This window comes from Patiria miniata, unplaced genomic scaffold (genome assembly GCF_015706575.1).
Source record: "Patiria miniata isolate m_02_andy unplaced genomic scaffold, ASM1570657v1 HiC_scaffold_2, whole genome shotgun sequence".
Lineage (NCBI taxonomy): Eukaryota > Metazoa > Echinodermata > Asteroidea > Valvatida > Asterinidae > Patiria > Patiria miniata.
In genome coordinates this window covers 14187044-14211954 of record NW_024037058.1, presented here as the reverse complement: position 1 = coordinate 14211954, position 24911 = coordinate 14187044, and the positions used below count along the sequence as shown (strand labels likewise).

The following is a 24911-nucleotide window of genomic DNA, read 5'->3' as shown; positions in this document are numbered from 1 at the left end:
GAACCAGGCTTAAATATAGACAGGTGACCGCATGTTAAGTCCTAAGAACAACCGCTGACACCAATATGTAGCGTGTACATGTTGCTGTCATGAAAATTAATCATGTCACATCAATATGGCGTTGCAAAAAGTACGGTACATGTACCTGTATGAATATGTAGATCTTACAAACTTTTGGAAAGCACTCAGAAGGTTACAATTAAAGGTTGACATGGTTGAGGGGAAGGTGCGCACACAGGAATATCGCACATGAAAAAAAATGTGGCACACGCACAGCAAAGCTTTGCCAAGATAACTAATGTGTCACTCGAGGAAACTTTCGGTGAATTTCATGTACAGGTACATGTATGAGGTAAAACAAATAAACATGTAACATGGTTTATTTCAGGTAGATAGTCAAGATCAGCTACGCCCTAGGAACTGCATTGTTTGTCAACTTCCAATACCGTTGGGAGCTAATATCGACTATCCTCCCTCAAACCATAGGTCTATTATTTTTCCCCAGCAAACTGGTACACACTTTTGGACTTGAAAATTATCTACAAAGCAAAACTTAGAAGACACTTGCATGAAGCATGCCAAATATGCTGTCCACTGCTCGCGACCTCCTGTACTTCAGATGCACACTGTTCCACCGGGAAGTCATCTTGGAAGTCTAAGTCGCTCTCAAAACCAAAGAGAATATAAAAACACTTCAATGCAGTGTCACGGTACTGCAATCGTTGCGTAAGAAACTGCACTGTGCAAGTACATAAATGTACATTCACTCTTGAAGAATATTGGAGTTCCTGTACACGGTGAATCAAGTCTTTTAAGTTTTAAGAAACTGGTTAGGGTGGTTCAAGACCGCAAATCTGACGTCTTGAAGGTCCTTAAGAATTGGGCCACCTCAGACAGGATGTGACTTCATAGGAAATGATGACAGTGATGAATGGACCATTAAGTGAAGACCAGAGCACAGGGTCAGGTTGAAGCCGCTCCGGCCAAACCCAGCGGCCAGTTCTCTAGGATGGTCTACGGATGTGAAAGGCTATACTCTGCAGACACACCCAGGTATGAGTACACCGGTACATGCATAACTTGCATATGGGCAATTCCACAGTTACTCACGTTACATTTTCGTAACGCGAGTGACCGATTTTGTGCGTCTTGTTTATCATACATAACACATTTTTCTGGATGTCATCTTTGGTGCTTAGGTAGGTCTAGGTCTACTCTATCTACCATGGGGATAACAGTTATGAAACCTTTTCAGTAAGGTTATTACAGCCCAAGAAAACTCAAAAGTACATCCAAAATGTAACGTGAGTAACTGTGGAATTGCCCATATGTACATAAAGTCAAGATCGGCTACGCCCATTGGGCCCTCCTAAAAATGTTCTCGTAGGCCTACACGTTTATGTAATTATTATTATTTATACAGTATTAATTTTTACTGGTGATTCCAGCTTGCCAGCAATTTGTAGCTGCATATCATTATTTCTGTATCTTTTTTGCATATTGTCGTTGGTTGTTTGGTCTGGTTTAGGGGGGGGGGGGGGTTTAATTTGTCTTTCTGGTTTCAGTTTTTGGTCTTGGTGTATCTGTATGCAACTGTTTTTTTCTGTTTCTACTGTGATATTTGTGTGCATTCTTATACGACTATTCATCCTAGCTTATAATTTTTTTTTTTAACATTATGATTTTTTTAGTGATTGATTCATATTGTTTTTCTTACTGTCCTTGGTTTTATAGGCTGCTTTTTATACACCACGGATTGCTTATTTCACCATCAGAGGGATTGGATTTGGATGTTGTACATGTATTTTGGTCAGGCAAGGGAGGGGGGGGGGTTCGTTGTTTTCTGTTCTGTCCTGGGGTATCTACATGTGGTTCAGGTTTTTGAATTTGAATTACTATAGTGTTTAGTTTCCCATTTTTTTTAAAGAGTTTTAAATAATCACATTATTAATTTTAATTTAATTAATATTCCTATTTTATTTATATAAATTGTTTGATTTCGTCTAGCTAGCAGGGACGGTGTTGTTTATGTTCAGTACTGGGGTCTGGGGAGTCTACATGTGGTTCAGGCTTTTGAATTTGAATGACTATGGTGTTTGGTTTTCCATTTTTTAGAATTTAAATAATCACATTTTAAATTTTATTTTAATTAATATTCATAAATATATAAATTGTTTGATTTGGTCTAGCGAGCGGGGAGGGGTTGTTGTTTATGTTCAGTACAGGGGTGTCTACCGGTACATGTGGTTTCAGGCTTTTTAATCAATATTGTGTTTAGTAATCATTTTAGAGTTTTAAATAATCACATTTTCAGTTTAATTAAAATTCCTGTTTTATTTATATAACTTGTTTGATTTGGTCAAGCTTGTGGGGAGGGGGTTGTTTTCTGCTCTGTCTGGGGGTGTCTACCGGTAAATGTGGTTCAGGCTTTTTAATTACTAATTGTGTTATGTTAGCCATTTTTGAGTTTTTAATAATCACATTTTCTAATTTAATCTATATTCCTTTTATTTATAGTTTGAAAGCGCCAGGGAGAATTTATAAAAATGGATTCGGCGCTGTAGAAATTTACATTAAAATAATTATTATTACAACAATGCTCCTGAAATGAAACAAGTTTAGGGGAGAGCAGAAGGCACATGATATGATATGATATGATAATTTATTGTCCACAATAAGCATGCGGAAATTTGCTATCCACCAGCATTGCAATTTAAAACAGAGAGACAGTACATACAGATACTTATACATTTGCAATGTTGTCCGGTATAGTGGACGTACAGTGTATGCAGGGCCTGCATCGTGGCATTCAATTGTGTGTTGCATTGTCCATTGAAAATCTCGCTTTTGAGTTTGGGGGTTTGAGGAGTTTCAGGAGCTCTCATTATTTCTTGCGCAGTGTTCCCAAGTGAGACCTGTATCAAATTGAACCGGAAAGTTTCCATGTCCAAACGAGGATGATATAAACTGCTTACATGTACATGTAGTTTCTTTTGTGTTACCCGGTAGTGTATGTACATGTACATGTACATGTAGGATCCATGATTTTGAATGCACAAAATGTATTATCTGGAAGGGTTAGGGATGAAAGCAAACACGCAAACGCCCAAATAGGAAAATGTGCACATACAAATGATACAATGTGCACATACAGTGTACATGTATGTGTACATTTACATGGGTGGGCCGTCACTGTTTTCTCATGGGGAAGTGTTTCATTGCTACCGAGTTGTGGGGACTTTCTGCTGTCCCCACAGCATATTTGGCCCCCATAGTACCGTGGGACAACTCGTGTGTAGTCCCCACAGTTACGGAACAAGTATGTCATGTACATACCGGTACATGTGTCTTCATGACACAACACAAAAGGAAATGTTCCATATTTCAACAACTACAAATTCATTTTGACCTGTGTCGCTGCCACAAATCACAAGAAAAATCCCAGATCTATTCCTTCTGAAGAAATTCAGGAACATGCACAATATGTACCACACACACACTGGTACCTACCTCTGAATGATGCAAAACAAGGCTGTAAAATCCGGCAAATTGGACCAAACACGTGCCAAATGCAGTCCAACCTCAAGCGAGGACCGCAGCAATTTTCCACAGGCTCTCAAATAGTTCTCCAACAGCACTTCATTTTCAGGAATATAAACATGATACTCCAAGACCTGAGAGGATATTTCTGGTAACTACGCGAGGAATGTATCTGTCGTCTTGGTATTTAGGATGTGATAAGATAATGTCATGTTTTCCTCCCACGGTGCAAATAAGATGCGCAGTATGAAGTACTTCAACTGCTGGCCGATAGAGGAGACGGGCGAGGAAAAACCCTAACCCTCCTCAATCCTCCAAAATCAACTAGGCCGTTTTGGAGGATTTTGGAAGATGGGGGCCAGTTCATTTTGGAGGATGCACTGTGTCAAGATCTTAAGCTGTAGGCCTACCTTGTGTTGTTTTTGCTTAGCCACTTGTCCCCCCCCCCCCCCGGCAGATTTTTAATGAGGTTTTTTCAGTAACTATTTTAATAAATGGTTAGAGAGTTCTGATGAACAAAAAAAAAAGAAAACCAGCTCCAAAACCATTGCAATGCAGCATGAAAATCGGCATATATTTTCCAATATGCATGATAATAGTCAGTTTTGAAGAGTGCCCTTATTTGGAAGATGGGCACCAGCCTCCCCCCTCCCCCGCAGGGGAAAAAACCCACAAAAATTAGGGTAATAAAATAACTGTGGGAGAATTTCAAACATTGAGTAATCGGTATTGTGACTGTGTTGTGATTTTAAGTGATCTGCCCGGCTAGTGGAGCAAATACAAACAGCCTTTACAATCACAAATGCATGGGAATTCTAAAAATATTTGGTAGTATTTGCAGTACACAAAACCCACATCCTGACTGCATGATCCACGGAGTAAAATGCTTTCAAAGCCCATTCAGGGAGTTTTATGAAAGGCCTGCATTCAAAACTGTTTTGTTGTGTACAGATTCAGCCAAGGGGGGAAACTTCTCAATGGTTCATATAAGACCAATACTGAGAAATCCCAGGGGAGTACAGTACCATGGAGATACAAAAAAGCTCCATGGGAGTACAATGTGTACATGGGGGGTACATGTAGTTGTACTTTAAGTGAATGAGTAACACGTGAATGTACCGGTACATGCGGGGCCGACCATATTGCAGCTTTTTGGGTTGAAATTGGTAGGCCTAAAACATGTACAGTATGTGGTCTTTTAAATTTGTTTAACACAAATATACATTCTGTACCAAGTTGTCCTTTCAGTCAAGATCAATCAAGTGACTGTTTACAACAGTTAAGAGCTCCCAGCACACATAAAAGCAGGATTGACTGGCTGTGACTCAAATGTAAGACAGCTGTGCCAACCAGTTGCCTGCTTTTGTCTGTTGACCGAATCTGACTAGTCAGAGTGCTTGCCCTAAAATAAGATCTGACTGTTGGTGACTAGCCTATCAGGTGTGAAAGGCATGGTAGGGGAAGTGGATGGAACTTTTTGACTGTCTGTGACTGTTTTAACAGTAGGAGGGTTAGCTAAGTCCGAGGTGTTGGTTGGATTTGACGCACTCCATTCGCTTCCCATCAGGAGGTAGCAAATTCAGTCAATACAAGGGATCATGTCCTGGAATATCTTGCTTGGGGCTTTTCCTCCCATTAAAAATGAGCATTTCTTCACTTCTTTATTGTCTCACTCTCTCTCTAGGTTCTTTCAGCATGTTCAGGCTTCCAAGTCTTGTGTACACTGCATGTGAACTTTAAAGAATTTCTGGTTTCCTTGCCAGATAAAAATAAAATACAAATACTGGTTAATTGGAAAAAAAAAAATGAAAGATGACCTTGCTTTCCATTTCATATTACAAAATGTAATTTGTCATACTCCATGTTGCATGTTTTGTCTTTGCCACATGTTAGCACATTTTATGTGAACGTACCAGTAAAGTCAATTGTTGGAAATCACCCAGGATTGATAAATCATCACAACTGTTGTCCTGAAACTGAAGTAAAAACATGGAGAAACTATCTTGATTCTTTTATTAAATTTCCATTTTCAATCCATTTAAAATTCCCTGGAGATGTCTTACATTTGTAAATCATCCCACATGTGGAAGTGTATAGCCTGGCACAGGCATGAATCATCGATAACGTGGCTTGTTCTAGCACAATTTTATGGCCGATGTTTATATTTTCAATATTTATGAGAGCATCACGTACATGTATGACATGTGCAAGTTGGCTTTTAGTTGTGGAATATTTTATGATGTTTTGTTTGGAGCTCATGAACGACGTGTTTCAGTCAAGAAGATGATAAACCATGCCCATAAGACATGTACCAGCAATTATTCCACGTCAATGTGATAAGTAACCCTAGACAACACTGCAGAAACCAAACCACACAAATGCAGTCATCCCTGCAAAGGAAATATTTGCAATTTGAAATGTTCAATCTGTTTGGAGTATTAACAAGGTGATCCGGGGATTGCACGTTTCGCCTTTCTTCACAGTTGATCCCTATATATTTTATGTTCTTAATTTTTTACCACTTGAGACCAACCTCAAATGACCCTACTGTACATGACCTTTGACCTCCAATTCTGGAAGAGTTGTGATGAACCCCTACCCAAGGTTCACTCCATCTACCTTATATCAAAATCCATCAAATTCTGTAGACAAAGAAACATTTGAAGCATATTTGAACAATGATCACTAACGACCCCTACATGACCTTTGACCTCGGTAATCCGGTGAAGAATTGTGTTTTCCCACCCAAAGGTGACTGCATCCAAGTTTCATCCAAATCAATGAAAGAATGAACGGACGTTCCAGCGGATGGGATCAAGTTCCAGAGTAGGAGCATTGTTATCCTTTTAGGAGTAATTGCAGAATACCCCGCCACTCGGAAATACACCCCTAAATTCTCTGGCTACGAGGTTAGAATCACTGGAAAAGAAACAATACAAGTCCATTGCCAGCTCCGCGGATACTGAGTGGGGGTCTCCTTGAGAACGAAGCAACACAAAATGAATTGGGTTGCTGAAATTTTTTTAAGTCCAAACCGACTACCGGTACCCTGTTGCCGGCTTTGCGGATACGAAGTGGGAGTCCATGCTTGAGAGACGAAGCAACACAAAAGTAAAGGGAGTTGCTGAATAATGTTTAAGTCCAAACCAACTACCCTGTTGCCGGCTACGCGGATACGGAGTGGGAGTGCAGTGGAGCATGACATGTAGTACATACATGTAGCGCTGAGAAGGTTTATCAACCGTTGGAGTGGGAGTGCAGTGGAGCATGACGCATAGTACATACATGTAGCGCTGAGAAGGTTTATTGAGGACAATCAACCGTGACTCCGTAGCCGGCTACGAGGTGCATAGATCGAGTGGCGGGGTATTCTGCAATTGTGCCTCCTTTTATCAGGTATACAACTTGAAAGAAACAAAAAACGAGGAAACTCCAATCTTTACTTTGTACAGTGTTTTTTTTAATATTTAATGGCATAAGTGTGAAGTGAAAAACGAGGAAATCAGCTGAACCGAGGAAAAGTTACATTATCTTTTTTTTCTAAAGATTTCAGTTGTGGGGTACCGTTCCCTTTGATCAAATAGTTCTAGACGGCTTGAATGAATGCTTATTGACACAAAATGTCCCCCGCGTCTAACCTAAACGAGAGGGTTTTTATCTTTCCTCAGGAACGATTAGGCATTAGGTTAGTTTCCTTTCAACCAGGACTTTGAAGTAGGATCGTGAACAATCCAAAAAACGCAATTTTGGGGGCCAAAATGCACCTTTAATACTTGTGACTTGATTCACTTGTGTTTTACTTGTTTTGGACTTCTAAAAGGGGAGTCAGGTTGGTGTAGCGGTACTTTCCTCGCCTTCCACCGCTGTGCCCCGGGTTCGAATCCCGCCTTGGCCAATATGTGGATTGGGTTTTCAGTCCCTACCTGATTCCGTGGGTTTTCCCCAGAATATTCTTCTGGGCTTTTCCTTTCACCTCTAAAACTGTAATTTCTTCTCATTGTCTTCTCTCCACAGGTTTCTTCAGACTTGCGATTTACAGTGCCTACATGTAGGGCGCTTTTGAAGAATCCTTGGTTTCATTCAATACCAGAAATGATTAATAATAATAATAATAATAAAGGCTTCATCGTTCAACAGGGTGGCTTCACACGTACACGTCAGCAAGATGAGCATTTCTTTACACAGCTTAGGACACCGGTGCAGAATGTTAATGAAACCTTCAACTTGAACAAATCTAATAACATTTTTTTTATCGAGTGTGCTACGGTACATATTTGTACAGTGTAGTGAAACAAACAACGCAATGACACATGAATGGCATGTACCGTATGTATGATGCCTTTCTGCAGAGCATGTGGTACACTACAGGTCTATATTTCTCTGTAGACCATGGCCCAATTTCATAGAGCTGCTTAAGCAGAAAATTTGCTTAAGCACGAAAAAACATTGCTTAGTAAAATTAGGTTACCGGCCAAAACTCCATGTGATGTACATTGCTTGTGACTGGTATTTAGCTGTTGTTTACTTAGCATAACAATCGCATGGAGTTTTGGCCGGTAACCTGATTTTATTAAGCAAGATGTTTTTGTGCTTAAGCAAATTTTGTGCTTAAGCAGCTCCATGAAATTGGCCCTTGCAGATGTACATGTACACGTCTACGATCAATCTCTGTAGGTAACATAAGCAGGGCAGATCCAGGTCAGCGCTAAGTATTAAATTGATTGAATTAAGTGTGTTTGCATCCGGCCTGTGGTCAGTTGGACATGTGACCCTGAGATTTGATCCCTTCATCTGTCAAACCAAATTTACTGGCAGGTATTAGATGTCATTTCATTTTCCAAATTCAATTTTCAAGGTTTTGGGAGGCAGAGACTTGTGGTTGAAAAAAAAAAAAAACTGCATTGAACTGAAATCTTTTGCGCAATCAAAGTGAAATCTTTTCAGGGGTGTGAGTGACCACTTACAAAATAGCTGAAAATAACTGGAAAAAAGGTGTAAAGAAGCTGAACTTTGCAAATCTCCTATACTTTTGTACACAGTAAGTGAGGGGAAAAGCTGAAAAAAGCTGAAATCCAAAAAGAAAAGAAAAGCTGTAATCAGCTTTAAAGCTGAGATTTCACACCCCTGTCTTTTGCAATGTGCATGTACCAGTACATACATTGTACATGTACATGTATGGTAGACAAGTATGCACATTCCAGGACAGTTCACACTAGGCCCTATACATGTACTTAAATTTCCAGAATTATTACATACACTGCATTCATGGACATGAACATGTTATGTACAATGTACCGGTACGTACACAGGTACCAGTACTACCAGTTCTTACCGGTACTTGAAAACTAAAACGAGCAGATCACATACCGGGTACATATATCCCTTTTGGTGTTTTTGTTGAGAATTTGCATATTAATTTCAGAGTTGTTGGCATTTTTATTATGAAGCAAAAGTCTTGTTTTTTGTTTGGCAAGTTGGGTTTTTTTTGGGGGGGGGGGTTGTCTCCCCCCCCTTTTTTTTTTAAGGGAGTGGGGGTATACAAAATATTTCTGACTTTTTTATTCTCACTATACACATTCTCCCATAATAGGCCTATTCCCCAAAAATATTTTTGGAGTTCTCAACATGTTTGCCATTGACCATGCCCATTTGTACAGCATAAATTTACATTCAGACCTGTAGGCTACTGTGTACAATTGATTTTCTTCGTAAAACATTTTTTTTCGTGAACCATGGTCACGGTCTGCTGTCATCTATTGTTGATGCAATGCACGTGTGTGCTGTAGGCTGCATAGGTCTACGTGATGTATTGCATGTACGTACATGTACATGTACTTGTATGACAAATCAGATAGGAAGGTAATGTGTACTGACAACCAATTGAACAGCCAACAATTTCCTGCCTGATAGTAGGTGTAAAGATTTGCTGTACGGTATGAAAAAGAGGATACAATGCATCTAGACTTACACGTAGATGCTACCAGTACATGTAAAATGTTCTTCTGTAACTTTGTACTTCAACTTTGAACATTATTAAAAAATTAGCATTTTTCTTGTACATGAATACAAGATACATGAACATGTACTATGCACGGTACATGTATGACTCAGTCATGCATTTTTTATGAAATGTTTCTTAACGTCACTTACATGTACAATGCTTTATATGTGGCACAATTATTGTATAGCATGACCTAATTCCAGATCCATTGCTGAAAAGATAATGTTGTACATGTACATGTACATGTACCTACATGTTCACCATTTTTTTGCACATGGAAATCAGTCATCCACCAAAGAAGTCACTCAGATCAAAATAATGTACCAGTATCAAAATTGAGAAATACTGAATGCACAGTGTGTGTACACGTGTGTATGCAATCAGCCCAGTGCCCTGCAGCATCACTAGGGCTATCACTGAAGTCACACAGGATGCCCACAGTCCTTGCACACATCTTCCACTAAGAAATGCGCAACTAGAAATAATTTCCCCCTAAAGGCGTGAAAATTCCAGCCAGTTGATCAGCGAACTGCACGCCGCGTTACACCGATCCCTCGCGGCGGAGTGATTAGATCGCGCCCGGCTTTTGTGTGCGACTAATCTCATTTTTGCCCGTCGCGCTCAGTCAGGCCGAAGGGCCCATGAACAGTGGCAGTGTGTGCTGTCAATTATGTACGCATAGACACCCAATGCACTGCACTACGCGTAAGATCTAACAAATACAGACCAGTGCACTGTAAGGGTTTTTAAAAAAATGTACAGCAAAAAAGACACAAGATTTAGAACATTATCCAGGGGTGCTGTATGAAACTTAGTAGTCTGTACTTCTCATAACATACACATGAACTTGTATGCATATTCTCGGTGCAGTTGGTGTCGGAGGACGTGATACCGGTACATGTTAGGCCAAAAAGTTAGGTCTCTTAATAAGTGCGCGCGTCGATTTTAATCGTGGACGTCAATCTTTTTTTTTCTCCAAAATGTTCCGTGGTAGCTCCAACAGTGCCCTCTATTGCCGCACCTCCTCAATTTTTTTTAACAAAGAGCACCAAGGAATGGGAAATTGCACCAAGGCAAAGGATCGAGAGCACCAAGGCAAATTATGGAGGACACCAATGTACATGTACATGAAGACACCAAATAGCAAAATAGTACCCCACCTTGTCTGTACAAACCAAGCTTGAAGAAAAAAAAAAAAGCCGCGTCCCCGCGTCAATTCCGGAACTTTGGTCTGACCACAGACCGAATATTTTTTGGGGGGGCCTTACATGCACTGGCTGTTTTTATGTTCACAGGCATGGCTGACGGGTTAAGACATCAAGATTGCCTCGACTTGTCTCCGGGTGACATCTAAACTCTCTCATCCCTCATACCTTTTGTACACACACACAAAGTCCGTAAAGTCTGTGGAGGCGGACTGTGTGTTGATCTTGAATTGGCTGCTGTACACAGCCTATTCTTGTACAATTTATGCTTGGGTGCACACCCCAGAGTATTGAAACAAATGAGGTTTCAGAAAAAAATATCGTACAAATACTGTTGCAATTACCGGTACCCTTGCGAAAAAAATGTGAATCAGTATTTGTGGCGTTTGGCTGTATATCATAAGTTGGCTGGAAAATTTTGCCTTTTGCGAAAATCGAAATTTTTCGAAAAAAAAATAATCCCGGCGCAAAGTGGTTAATACAAGCAGGCCCTCGACCTTGAAAATGAATGAAGTTATTTCCTTTCAAGGTGATTAACCCTTAAACATGATAATAAATTTAAGCAATTCAACCCGTGGCAAAGCAGATCAGTATCAATTGTGTAGGGTAACACAAAAGTTGGCTTAAAAAGAGAGAAGCAAATATGCTTAAACTAAAGAAACTGGGATATGTACATTGTATCTCTATGCAATTGCAAACAAAAAGTTGTTGCTGGTTGCCGTCTATGTTTGCATGCATCTGCCTTGGCCATGGGTGCTTTGATTGGACGCTTGTCCAAATGGCAAACACATAAAACGTACATGTGTAGCCTAGCTTGGATAATCTTCATGCATTCTGTTGCAATCATGCTCATCCTTTATGCCTCGATACATTCTTAACTCCCATTGAAGAAACTCTCAAGATGCCCTATTACTCGGGCAGATGCACTTTGCCGTTGATTCCTTGCTGACAATTCAAGTGCATCACATGTCTGCTCTCTCTCTTTACATGAGAGCTCTCAAGTGAAATTCAAATTAGACTCGTGGATTGTATGTGGATGGGTGCCTCCCTTGAAGCTGGAATGGATTCAGGGTTGATTCTAATGGCCCCCCAGCGGGGTTGATTTCCTAATGGCTGAGAATCTGCAGGAATGCTCCCAGAATGGGATCAGCACTCTAAATTCATTTAAAGGTAAAGGCCTACTGTATGTACCGGTATGTATGTGTACATGTTTGCACATCGCCGAGTCCGTGGAAAAGTTGTTGGTAGACTTTACTGTTTTAGGCTGGGCAAAAAATAAACCAGTTCTCATCCATGTTCGCTTCCTTTTTTTCCCGGCCGCCTCCTTTTTTTCCCTTCTTTTTATTTTCAAACATTTGTAATATATTTTGCATACATGCACACATATGTACCGGTATGCATATTGTCAATTGTAGCTACCGGTATGTAGAAAGACTAATGACTCCTTTTGACACAATTTTGCATCAGCAAAATAGTCAAGAAAATTGAAGAATCCATCTGCCTTCTTGGAAAATCCGCTATCTTGGGGGGGGGGGGGGGGAAGCGCCAGCCTCCTTCATTGTTTTCCAAAAATGCTGGACTATAAACAACTTTCTTTTTTTTTTACTTGAACTCACTGGAACATGTACTGTTTCTCATTTAATTTGGTGCAAAGTTACAAGAACAGAAATAAAATTTACCAAATTTGTAAACTACAGGTCCAGAATCTCATTCCTGTTCAATGCTGCAGCAAGCACCGTACATGTATAGAATGTATGCAGTATGATGCCTCATTTTTCACTTCCAAATCTGCATGTTTACAAGTATGTACATGTATTTATATTTGCGTACTATGGCAAATTTCACGGACCTGCTAAACACACAGATTCACTCAGCATCTATAGAAACATTTTTGCTATGGGGTTACCAACCAAAATACCATGCGATGTACACAGTGACTGGTTCCCAGTTTTTTTTATTTTGCTGAGCAAGTAAATCTGCACCCAAATATTTTCTGCCAAAAGCAGCTCCGTAAATTTGGCACTGCAAAACTATACACAATTTTTGTTTGCTCATCTGTTTTTGAAAAGTTGCACAAATTTTCTAAATTTGCCCAGGTTCTTCAAGACGACTTGAAGCAATTTTTTTCAGTCAAACGCATGCAGCATTCAGACATGCCCCTTACAGATAACAAGTCCCCAATACATCAGGAACATGATCCGTGTAGAAAATAGCGCTGGACACAGCCCTACGGCAATCAGACTTTTTATGTCACACAAGATGTCATCTGGAACTTATTTACTTCAAGCCAACGAAAAGGAAAAAAAAAACAAAAAAAAACCAAGCTTCAATTAACGTCTCACCATGTTCTCGGTGGCTCCCTGCGGTATCCACTCAAATGTGACGTGCTTGCTGGGGGAAGCATTGGCAGTCTGCACTTCCTCGGGCTTGGCCATCATCTCCGTATGCTCAATTGTCATGCGCTCGATGGCGTACTTCTTGTACTTGGTGGAGTCAAAGAGCCGGCCCACCTTGCGCACCGTCTCCTGCTCCTGCACGACGACGGCATGGTCCTCAGGGGAACACTTGCAGATCTTACAGATTCTCCTGGAAAAAGATCAAATAAAGACACACAGATGAATGGGATAATGTCAGGCCCCGCGTCTATGTGCAGCAAGAGACTTTTTGAGATTGATACGCTGAATCAGGCAGCAAACATGCAAGTCCTTAGAGAACCGGAGTACATTAAAGGTAAAGCACACCATTTGCAAACATGACTGTAAAAAGTGTAAGTGAATAATACCGGTAGTCTCAAGCATCCTGTGAAATCATGGCTCTTGGTGTGCTGTCATTTTTGAGAAAAGTGGAATTTTTGTACGAATTTCCAACGATGGTCGGCCGACCATCGTTGAAAAAAAAAACAGACTTTTTTTCAAATACTGCCCCCAATTTACCAAAATTAGTTAGTCCACATTTTGTTTGCAATCAGTTACACACCTGTGAATGGTTGCAAGCCAGCTGAATCTGGTTCCCTGACCTGAACATTCCCTGATGTCTACATGTATACATGTAAATTGCTATGTTTCGTCTGAAGTGGGGTCAGGGAATCAGACTATAAGAACAGCATTTTTTTTCCAAGCGTCTATGAACACAAAACTTTTAACAGTTCAGTGTAACAATAGTTGCTATAAAAAAAATAACCCTTAAATCCATCAATTCTGAAACTTACAATGTACCTGTAACTTTGAAGGTACATGTAACGGACACCATTTACACAAAAAAGAGGGGTTTTTTGCCGATTCAAGGAACAAAAATAATAAATCTGAATCAGGTTATTTAAAACTTCAGCTCAGAAGATGTCAACTTTTTGAAAAATATAGTGTTATATAAAACTGAAAAACGTGGTACAAAGTTTTGTGTGCTTGGCAATTTCCTCCTCTGTTTCAACTACAAAGTTGCATGCTGGAAGCCTGGAAAAGCCATTGAAAACTCCTGAGCTGGGAGACCATTGACCTGAAATATCTGTTTCATTTGAAGCATTAACTTTGTTCTTCAGTGTATACATGTAGGAAATAGTCATTCAACAGTTTGAATCAAAATTTGGGATGGATGGCTACATGTAGATTAAAACAATTTTGAAAAAAGATGGAAACTATTAAACTTTGACTATTCTGAATGGCCCCTAAATATCCCAGTAATTGTCTCAACTCTTTACCTCCAGAAGTGGAGTTCCAGGCCTGTGCAGGCATCCCCACACTTGAGGCACTGTGCGCCTGAGCCTATCTCATGTCCAAGAACCACCTGTAACAGAACAATCAAAAGGAAACAGTTACGCTTAAATGCTCACGTCAAGTTGTGTGCGCAATTTCAGCAGAAAAGTGCAAAGAAGGGAAGTTGCCCCCCATACAAGTGTGTGTTTGCCTGCAATCGGGGACCCCCTATTATCCCTCTGTTGTTTGTACTTAAACTTTTTAGGAAGACCTCCCACACGATGTGGGAGCCTCCCATATTGGGGACGTTTGGGAATGGACCGATCCAGTAAGCACCGCCCCATGGTGTTCTGACCAATCACAGTCGTGATTTATGTCCGACGTGCGTGCACTAAAGTCCGACATGCGTGCACGCGCGTATGATGCGCGCGGCAGGAAAATGCAGTGTGGCATTGGAGAGGAGCACGTGTTAATTTGCCCACGTGCGCACTGGGCGGAGCTTACTGGATCGGTCCATTGGGGACCCTATTGACCTCCACGGTTCAACGTCCCCTACTGAATACAGAAGGTTACATTTACATTACATTGGGGGGGGGGGGGGAAGGCTCAATCCTTTGGTATTGCTATGGAGAAGAACTTTTTTTTGGAAGAGTGAGGTGGTACCGGTACTGTAGTCAAGGTACATTGTACATGTAGCAGTACACATATACATGTAGCAGTACTTGTCATAGATCATGTACAAGTCCATCACAAGTCTGGTCACAAGTACATGTACATGTAACAGGGGATGAGCAGTAACACAGATGCAGCTGTTGCTGCGCATGCAAGGTAGATGGAGCCTGACCCTGATAAAAGGTTGTCAAACCACACCCACTATGCATAGTGTGTCATATGTAAAACAACATGCAAATGTAGTGCAACTGAATCGATAATTGGAACAGCTTGTTAGATCACGAAGGATAAATGTTCATTGTGTACGGGTACATGTATGTTACTGGCACCTGTTGCAAAGACTCTGTTCCTCCATGTAATTTTTTGAAATCATTAATTAAAATGAATTCTACAACCTTAAGCAGTCTTTTCTAATTCTAAATGACCCTATAGACGCCACGTAAATAAATGCACTTTTGTGCATTCACAGTGCATTGCAGTTAATCGCCATCTAAGTTTCCACGTTGCATTTCGCTGTCTTCATCGTTGCTCTCCCCAAAAACTCCCCTCGTAAACTCCAAACCTTGCCCTCTTTCCACGACACTCCTGTTGATTTTCAACATTGCTTAATTAGTTACAGAGCTGTAGGTGAGTCCAATATAAACCTGATGGATTTAAAGGGAAACTACAACATTTGCAAACATCGAAAATAAAACGACCAAGTTTTTAAGAAATACCTTACAGGATGTTGGTAAATGACAGTCTAAAAGCATCCTGTAAAATTGTGGCACCTGGTGTGAAGTCATTTTCAAGAAAATTACATTTTGGTATACATTTCCAACGGTGGTCGGCCGACCACCGTAGGAAAAACCTAACTATTTTTCACTACTGCTCCAAATTTACCATTTTCTTCAGTCCAAATTTTGTTTGCTATTGGTTTCATGTTCATGAATGGGTGCAGGCCAGCTACATGTAGACTGGTTCCCTAATACCGTACACTTTTCCGGCATCTGTAAATTGATCCATTTCATCTTCAGTGGAGTCAGGGAACCAGACTACTTGAACATTCTTGTTTTTCTTGGCTTTTCCAGCATTTTCGAAAACAAAACTTCAAACACGTCAGTGTAACAATAATTTGAGTATTATACTAACCCCTCAAATAGTTCATTTCTGAAAATTAAAGCAAAAGCCAATGATGTACATTCCCTTTAATAGGTTGTACTTTGTTGTACTTTGTATAGGAGCGGGGCCTGTAACTTTAGAATCAACACAAAGACTACTTGCACTTTGAATTTGCTCATTCTCCCATAAGCAACTTTAGTTTGAGCCTAAAATGGAAATTGATACATGAAGAAATGACTCAACTTCCTCCTGACTTACAAATTCAAGATATCATTTCTGGATGCCAATGTATTTGTTTAATCGAAACTTCCCCTTTCAAATTAAAACTGATCGTTTTCACAAGAAACAAACTGTCAACATTTCTAAAATGAAAGTATTTACATACACATGTACATGTATGTCCAATTAAAATAAATTTGAACTTTTTTTAACGACCGAAAATTAAAGCTCTGGTGTTCGGAACCAGGAAAATGCATTATGAGTAATGATAACCGGTATCTATTACACCTTACCCAGTGAACGGTTAACAGCATCAAAGCAACATGTTATTGTTTGATGTTTCCGACTCTCTCAATGAAAACAGCCCACTGGCTAGTACTTAGCAAATAATGTTAATGGTAGGAAAGCTCGGCCATTTGTCAAGTTTCTGAAAGGGTGAATTTACATTTGTTTCATGCAAACTAACGGTACCTCAATTTCATCATGTGTCCAAACGTGTTTAACCCTAACCGCCCTGAATCCTCCAAAATCCTTTTTGCAAATCGGAGGAATTTGCAGGATTGAGGTTACATGGCAAAAGTGGGTTGCTGATTTCGGAGTACGCACTGTGTCAAGGTCTTGGGCCGGACCTTGTGTTGTTTATGCTCAGCCGTGCATAAATTTAGTCCTTGATTATACTTGGCATCCTCCGCACTGCTCCAGGATGTCACTGCCTCTGCCTCAGCCTATTGACAGACATAGCCGGAGGATTTTGCAGGATTCAGGCAGTGGGCACCCCTCCATGGACCATATTCAAGAAATAGCGGAGGAAGTTGCAGGATTGAGGCTATATGCTACTTTTCCATGAGGCCAATTGGAGGATTTTGCAGGATTGAGGCTACATCCTAGCAAAAAGGCCTAGGGAGTTTTTTAAAGGGAAAATACATGTACAACATTTGCAAACATCAAAAAATAAAACTACCAAATCATTTTGAAATACATGTACCCCTACCTTGCTGGACTGTTAATGAATGACAGTGTAAAGCATCTTGTAAAATCATGGCACCTGGTATACTGTCATTTTCAAGAAAAGTCGTATTTTTGTATCAATTTCCAATGCTGGTCGGCCGACCAGCGTTGGAAAAAAACTGGCTTTTTTCAAATACTGGCCCCCATTAGCCATCGCATTTGTTTGCAATCGATTACACACCTATGAATGGGTACAAGCCAGCTAAACTGGTTCCCTGACCTTACAATTCCCAAATGTATGTAAACTGCTCTGTTTCTTCTTAAATGGAGTCAGGGAACCAGACTACAGGAAAATGATTGTTTTTCTTGGTTTTTATAGCATTTTCGAACCCAAAACCTCAAAAAAGTCAGTGTAACTATATTTGCTATATATTTCCAACCCCCCAATTCCATCATTTCTGAAAATTACAGCAAAAGCAAATGATGTATATTCCCTTTAAAAGACAAATGGATATTTTGGCAGCAAAGAACACTTTCACTCTGTACCATTTTATTTGGAAAGTGTTTGAAGAAACAAACATGTTCAATGTGTACATGTACAGTATATGTAATTTATAAGATGCCATTCAATATCGCGTGCCTTACCCGGTACATAAAAGTACCATGGCACATACATTGCACAACGAACACATTCATGACACACACCTACATGTACATGTACATGTACATGTACAAACATGTACAGGTATACAGCATAACTCTCAAAGGTCACACAATATTCCAGGGTCCTGTGTGCAAAAATTTTTTCTGTGTACATTACAGCAGACACTATTGTGCTAGAACTGATAATGATTTTTAAATCTCCACACGATACATAGTGTTCATAAAAAATATGTACTGGAGATGTAAATGTTACCGTACAGTATGTTTGTGGCGTGTGGGTGAGGGGTAATCTTGGTCCAAGTCTGGGTTTTCCTTTTTATTCCCCTAACAAGGCATCCAGTCCAAGTGTCATGCTCTGTAAAGATGGCACTGGGACAGAGGTTGCTAGTAACACAAAGTTTCCCAGGTAGCATTGCCAAAGTTCCTAAGACTGGATTTGATTCATCCTGTTGATAGCACCTTTAACTGCAGGCAGCTTTACGGCACTTGTCAGAGACTGACTGCATATGGGGAAGAATCCAGTATTGGACCCAGACTAAGGGAGGGGGAAGGGTTTACAAAATTTACAAGTTGTATGGGCTCCCTGTGCGAAGTTGTGAACAGCAGAGGGTGTTTTTGGACCACTTTTGAGAGTCCCATGGACGGGACACAACGCATGTGCATACTGGTTCGCCGTGTAAGCATGAAATGTACGCATTTGCGTACGCATTTGCGTACGCATTTGCGTACGCATTTGCATGAAGCAACAGTATCTCCGCGTGAGCCTCAGGCGTCATCTGCAATGCATTCGAATGTTCATCATGTGAACCAGTACCATCGTAAAGGTGTACATTGTACGCCGGGCTTTAGACTTACCCCCATTCTGTTTCCATACACATGTAATAGCCTGGACTCTCAATATCCAATACCGCACACAAAAGACTTGGTGTTTTGAGCAGAAATGGGCCCATAACTGAGACAAACCCAATCTCCAGAAGTCCAAGGAAGCCCTGGTTTTGAGAACCCCTTGTTAATTAATCCTGGCAACATTCACTGGCATGCCAGCATTGTTAAAACAGGGTCTCTGTAATGAGTTCTCATTTGTAGTCAATGGATTACATGTAGTCATTCAAAAGATGCGTGTACACATTACAGTATACATGGAGAAATGATTTTCTGCTTCAATGGAATACATAATGGAATTACCATTGTCTTCTTTAAATGACTTCCAATAATTGATGGCCTTGTTTTATGCACTTCTGTCTTTAATACTACAACAGGTTATATGTACATGTACATGTAACTGGCTGCAGCCTGCAGTATACATGTTGTTTTTTTCCCAACAACACTGAACAAGGCAAAGCCCATTGCAATATTTTACCAGAGAGGGGTGCTTTTAGAACGCACGATGCACCGATTGCCATAACTTGCTGTATCAGTCTGTCAGCGGCCAAACACCTCAGTGTTTTAGTAGCCAATGCACCCCTTGCACTGAGTACTGGTACCACCCGTTGTCCAATGTGAGCGATGTAAATTTAATGTGAATTTGCGCGCCAACCAATCAAAGTCGACTCTACCGTTACATGTGAAAATTGTGAGTGTGTGACGCCATTTCGATCAGAAATGTTGTCTAAAGCTGTTGATTGGTCAACTTGGCTCAGGGCATACAACAACGGGTTACCTGATACAAGGAGTTACCTGATACAAGGCGCCTGCTGTGAATGGTCACAATCTCAAGGTCAGGACGCAGGATTTTGCATAATTAATCACCAAATCTGCATACCACAGACCTTTGCTGTGAAAAGGTCTCCATAGACCACCTTTGCACTCTCTCGTAGAATCTTTTTTTAAATTTTTGTGTTACAGGCTCCATGTGAGGTCCCATTTCAAACATGCTCACATCTTACAAAAATGTTGATCTCATCTGCAATTTACCAGTCAATGAATGAGACTTTTGAGAGCATTGAATGACTTTAAATTAACCACTTTTGTTTCAATTAAATAAGTGGTTTTTTTGCAATTCAATCTGCAAAACTATAGGCCTACTTTTGTACAAAACTAAGATTATTTTTTTTAAGTAAAATGTCTGAGCCCCAAGTACATTTCAACCTGAAATTCAAGCCCTGCAGAAGGTGACTTTAAGGTCAGACATTGCACTCTTTGGACCCTTCATCACTTGCCCGAACTCAAATGGACAGCTCAGCTCATTACGGTAGTCCCGTAAGTTCATTCAAAATGACAAACTTTAACACTGCAACAATTACACCTCAAAATTTGATTGTGATGCATGTTGTATGTCTTCTTTATCAGAATACAAGTACAGTGTCTAAATAGTGTGTATTTTGTGTACCTTATGAATTGTATTGAAATACTGTGAAAGCCCTACATAATGCAGAACTCCTTTGGGGACAGCTGTGTGGACCCAATGAGTTTGACCTTCAACTGACTAGGGAGTATTCAGTCTGCACTGACAACTAGGGAGTACTCAACTGCATGTACATGTATTCCAGCTCCAACAGGACAGCTTACCACGCAGACTGTACTACTGTACTAGCAGCACCAGTAATATGTGAAATCTCGTTATCACACATGATGGGAATTGAACACCTGATGCTACTGGGGTGATGCATGTATTGAACACTGTAGGCCTACTGGTCACTGTACAATTCCTGGTGAAAATAATTAATTATTTGGCCTGTAGTTTTATTTTTATTATGCAAATGTATGTGCAAATACAATGAGCGTCTTGCAAAATTGGAAGTGTTTGTTCATACAAATTATACATTTTGATCCGCGGTATCTGCATTATTTTGAGTGTAGTTTTAAGCGTCGTGCGTATGGTGGGTAGCAAATTGGAAATGTTTGTAAATCTACAGTGAGTTCATAATTATTATTTTATCTACATACACCTGCAATGAATGACTTTATTGTCTTTAAATTGAATATCACTTTCATAAAAGACTGAAAGAAACCAAAATGGCACAGAGGGAATTTTGTAATTATCTGCAGTCTCCAAAATAGAAGATTGTGTACAAAAGGGTAAGTTCAACTAACCAACAGAAAGCTTTAAAAATGGCAGCAGGCTACTCCACTCTCTCCCAAACTCTACATATTTTTTAGCTGTGTCCATCATCATGTGTCATGCCAAGCCAACACACTCATGACAGTGAATGATTTGCTACAAATTTGAATATGGTATAAAAGTCAACATACATAGTGGCTATCATTAACCGCAATAGGTAGGCCTATTATTATAAAATGACATTGCAAAAAACATCGTTGCAAATTATATCACAGTTCTGCCGTTCCATCCAGAGCGCTTCGATAGCTTGATTGGTTAAATGTTGGACTACCATGCCGAAGGTTCCTGGATCGAATCCACACTATGATTTTTTTTCCTTTCTTGGCTTTTTAAATCAAATCCTTTAATTGGAAAGAATGTAGTCCAGATGCCACTTCCGCGTTTGTGTACAAACTCTATGGATAGTCAAGAACATTTTCAAAGTATTTCCTATCAAAATTGGAAATGTTTCTCAGTTTTAGATTCATGTAGATTCAACATTTTGCAATGATTCACCTTTATTGAGATGATATGATAAAAAAATGGCGTCAGGATGCAACATTCTTTTCCCTACATTTTTACTTGAACTTTATAGATTTCATTAATTCTTGCTATCCGTGGTTTTGCAGATTTTTTTTTTAAGGGAAATATTAAAGTCCGAGAACCATTTTGTTGAAAGTCGGGATCCAAGAGCCAAATATCCTGACATTGAATATGATCAGGTCAAGGAACCAGACGGTCGACTGCTGTAAAGATAATGCTGTAAAGAAAAAATGGCAGTGGGATTCTCCATTCTTTCCCCGAATTTCATGACTTGTGCCATGCGTCATGGAACATTAGTCATGCCACTCGAAAAATAATTTGCATGTTTAAAAGAAAGTAGGTTTTGGAAAGATTCCCATTTCTGGCCATCACTAATTTTCCCCTTCAGTGACTAGTATCACTATCAGCCATCAGAAAGTGATCATATATCTTAAAAAGTCAAAATTTGCATGGGGAAAATATTGAAGTAAATTTTCAGACCAGTTACTGTCAGTCTCATACTCATTGGTATGTGCACTGTGCATATAGGGTGACAAGTGATGGGCAGATATGGCCATTATGGGAATCTTTACGGGAATAGTAATTTTGTACTTTTTTTGTAGTAATTTAGCTTGAGAATCATCTAGAAAGAAATGATTGGCAGCGCATCAAACTTCAAATCTAAGCTGATGATCAATGTAACACGATGGACATTTATGGCGCTGGAAATTCTTGCCAAACCTCTTTCTTGCTGGTGTCAATCTTCGCTATGGATTCGTACGGTGAGTCTCCCTGTTCATGTTGTACATCTCCCATCTTTACCGATATCTTCTCCTACTTGTCGCAGATTGCACCAACTTTCTCAAGTCCAGTTACAGGGAGCCCAGTTGTCACTCACCACATACAATCTACACTTCCTGACAGTACTTTCAAGTGGATATTTCCGATATGAATTAACAAATTTGCCCACACGACGAGGACTACAGGTTCCTACTCCTAGGAAGTTGATACGATGTCCATGTCCGTGTTGCATGTGTATGCACGTACATGTGTATACACGCTGCGCCATGATCCAGCGCGCTATCGTTATTACTACGGAAGCCTGAAAAAGTCCTTTAATCAACAATAAGTCGTCTTCCAATATTCTTTGATTCATTTTCTCACAGCAACGTTATTTCTGATTTATATGGTTTCGATAAAGTGCATGCAATGTCCCAAGAAGAAAACAAATTGGAGTGTGAGTCGACTGGAAATTATTGTTGCAATAGTGGTATTATCCTTATAAGCCACCGTACATGCCTTTCGACGCGACGACTTCGCTAGTCCCGCCCTGCATCCTGTTTGGGGGGCCGGGGGGGGGGGGGGGTACGAGCGAACGCGACGACGCTATCATCAGTCAGTGACCTTTTGTAGCATGCATGTTCATTGTTGTGAGAGTAGGCTGGGGGCCAATAACCAGACGAACCCATAATCGAAACATTAATGTTAAAAGCCGAGTTATGTTGAGAAAAACTGGGTGTGCCCAAAATTTCGTCTCCGGCTGGCTGGACGCGCCGACTCTGCCGAGGGAATTTTTCCGACGACTCGTCGACGCGTTGAGTTGCAATCATAATTAAATCGCATATAAATTGAGATACTCGGATAGTAATTTCTGATAAAGCTGAAACTACCTCCATGGATAAAGCATGGAGGAATTCCTCCATGGATAAAGCAACGAATTAGGATGGGTTTAGTTTAGCCCGCCCTTATAACAGCCTGTATGCATAATTATAAACCGCCTACACTGGTACTGGTCCGTAGCATGATGACCATCAGCGTAGGGGGGGGGGGGGGGGGGCTATCCAGCTCGGGGAAGCGCCCCCCATGGGCGTCGCCAGGATTTTTTCGGGGGGGGGGCAAAGCAAAATTTTCCCCAAAATTCCTTAACTTTTGCATTATATTCTCAATTTATCATTTTTCCGAGCGCGAGCAGGGGAGCATTTGCCCTACCCCGCAATCAAATAAACAGCAATATGGCTTCACACCTCTTTTTTCCTTTTTTTTCCGTTTCCGGGGGGTCCCTTGCCCCCCGCGACGCCCATGCCCCCCCCCCCCCCCCCGGAGAAGCATTTGCAAATTCGGAGGTTTTTTTTTACTTCGTCTTCGTCTTCCAATTTTATGAGCGAATAAATAGCGCCACTTTTTCATGAAATACTCATCGCCCTCCCCCCCCCCCCCCACCCCCCGCCAGTCGCTTTTGGGCTCGCCAGTCGCTTTTTCAACGTGCTCTGGTCAGTAGTTGGATAAAAACAAAACACCAATGCGTGTAAACGCGCCAGTGACGTCATGATTATTAGTTGCAGGGGAGGGCCAGGTCAGTGGAGCTTTTAGGTACCTCACTTTCGGAGGGGGGTGGGGGAGTGAATGACTTTGAATAGGCCTGGTCATGAAAAAACTCTTGAATGACCTCTTAAAATTCTGAGAGGGCTAAAAGGAATTGAGGTGGGGGATGGGAAGGAACAAAGGAATGCTGCATTGGGTAAAGATCAAGGAGAGTGAGCAATAGCTGCGACGGCTAGAGGTAGGGGAATGTGCCGCCCCCCCCCCCCCCCCCCCCCCCCCCCCACCACCACCACTCGGCTTCGCGCGCGGCGAGGTGTTCAGTACCTAGCGCGTAACATTTTAATACTAAGCGTATTTCATTAAAATGTCCGTCATGGACTGTATTCAGATTTCGTGTAAAGTCCTGAGAGTGACTCTCAGTGAATTGTAATAAACCGACATCATAAATCAACGGACAAGAGTCCAGGAAAGAAAGTAGGCAAAAGTACAGGCCTAGTCATTGCATCCGTAATTAATTTTATCGGTTCTTCATGAGGGCGCTATTCACAATCCTGCGGACCCGACGGATGATCGACGGCTGGCAAAATGTAGTTTCACGATATTTGGCTCATCAAAACAGCTCCCAGATATTCATTGCGATATATAACGTCAATGTTGATATTCTTGGGCGTGGAACTTCCTTGGTACCGTGTCAATACTCGGGATGTGGGAAACCAAAACGATCGGGGGAAAAATATTGACCTCAAAAAAGTTAGATTTTACAGTCAACAGGAAGGGTGAGTGTGGGGAAACAAACACCATATTATTTTAAGCAAATGGAAGAATAAAACTGATTACTTTAACATGAGGTTTTAAAATCATAAACCGGTTTGAAAATAGTTTAAAAAATAATAGTTCAGGCTTGTCAAAACTAAGTTGTTCTTGATTGGCTGTGCTATAAAATACGTAGAGACTGGGATTGACATCAAACAATAAACGATCCGTAGAAG

The 24911-nt window shown here is 40.7% G+C and overlaps 1 protein-coding gene across 2 annotated transcripts in view; it reads right to left on the bottom strand.

The window, feature by feature from the left end:
* LOC119726607 (testin-like) overlaps positions 1–24911 on the bottom strand; it is a 44092-nt gene that overhangs the window by 12506 nt on the left and 6675 nt on the right. Inside the window, exons 1-3 of one of the 2 annotated variants that reach the window (XM_038198350.1) lie at positions 22342–22661; positions 14441–14526; positions 13089–13332 (exon numbers count right to left, since the gene is read on the bottom strand). In XM_038198350.1, coding sequence (XP_038054278.1) covers positions 13089–13332; positions 14441–14526; positions 22342–22416 — 405 coding nt within the window. In that variant the 5' untranslated portion in view covers positions 22417–22661. Of the gene's footprint in view, positions 1–13088; positions 13333–14440; positions 14527–22341; positions 22662–24911 lie in introns of those variants that run through there. The other variant, XM_038198351.1, reaches the window with a different exon arrangement.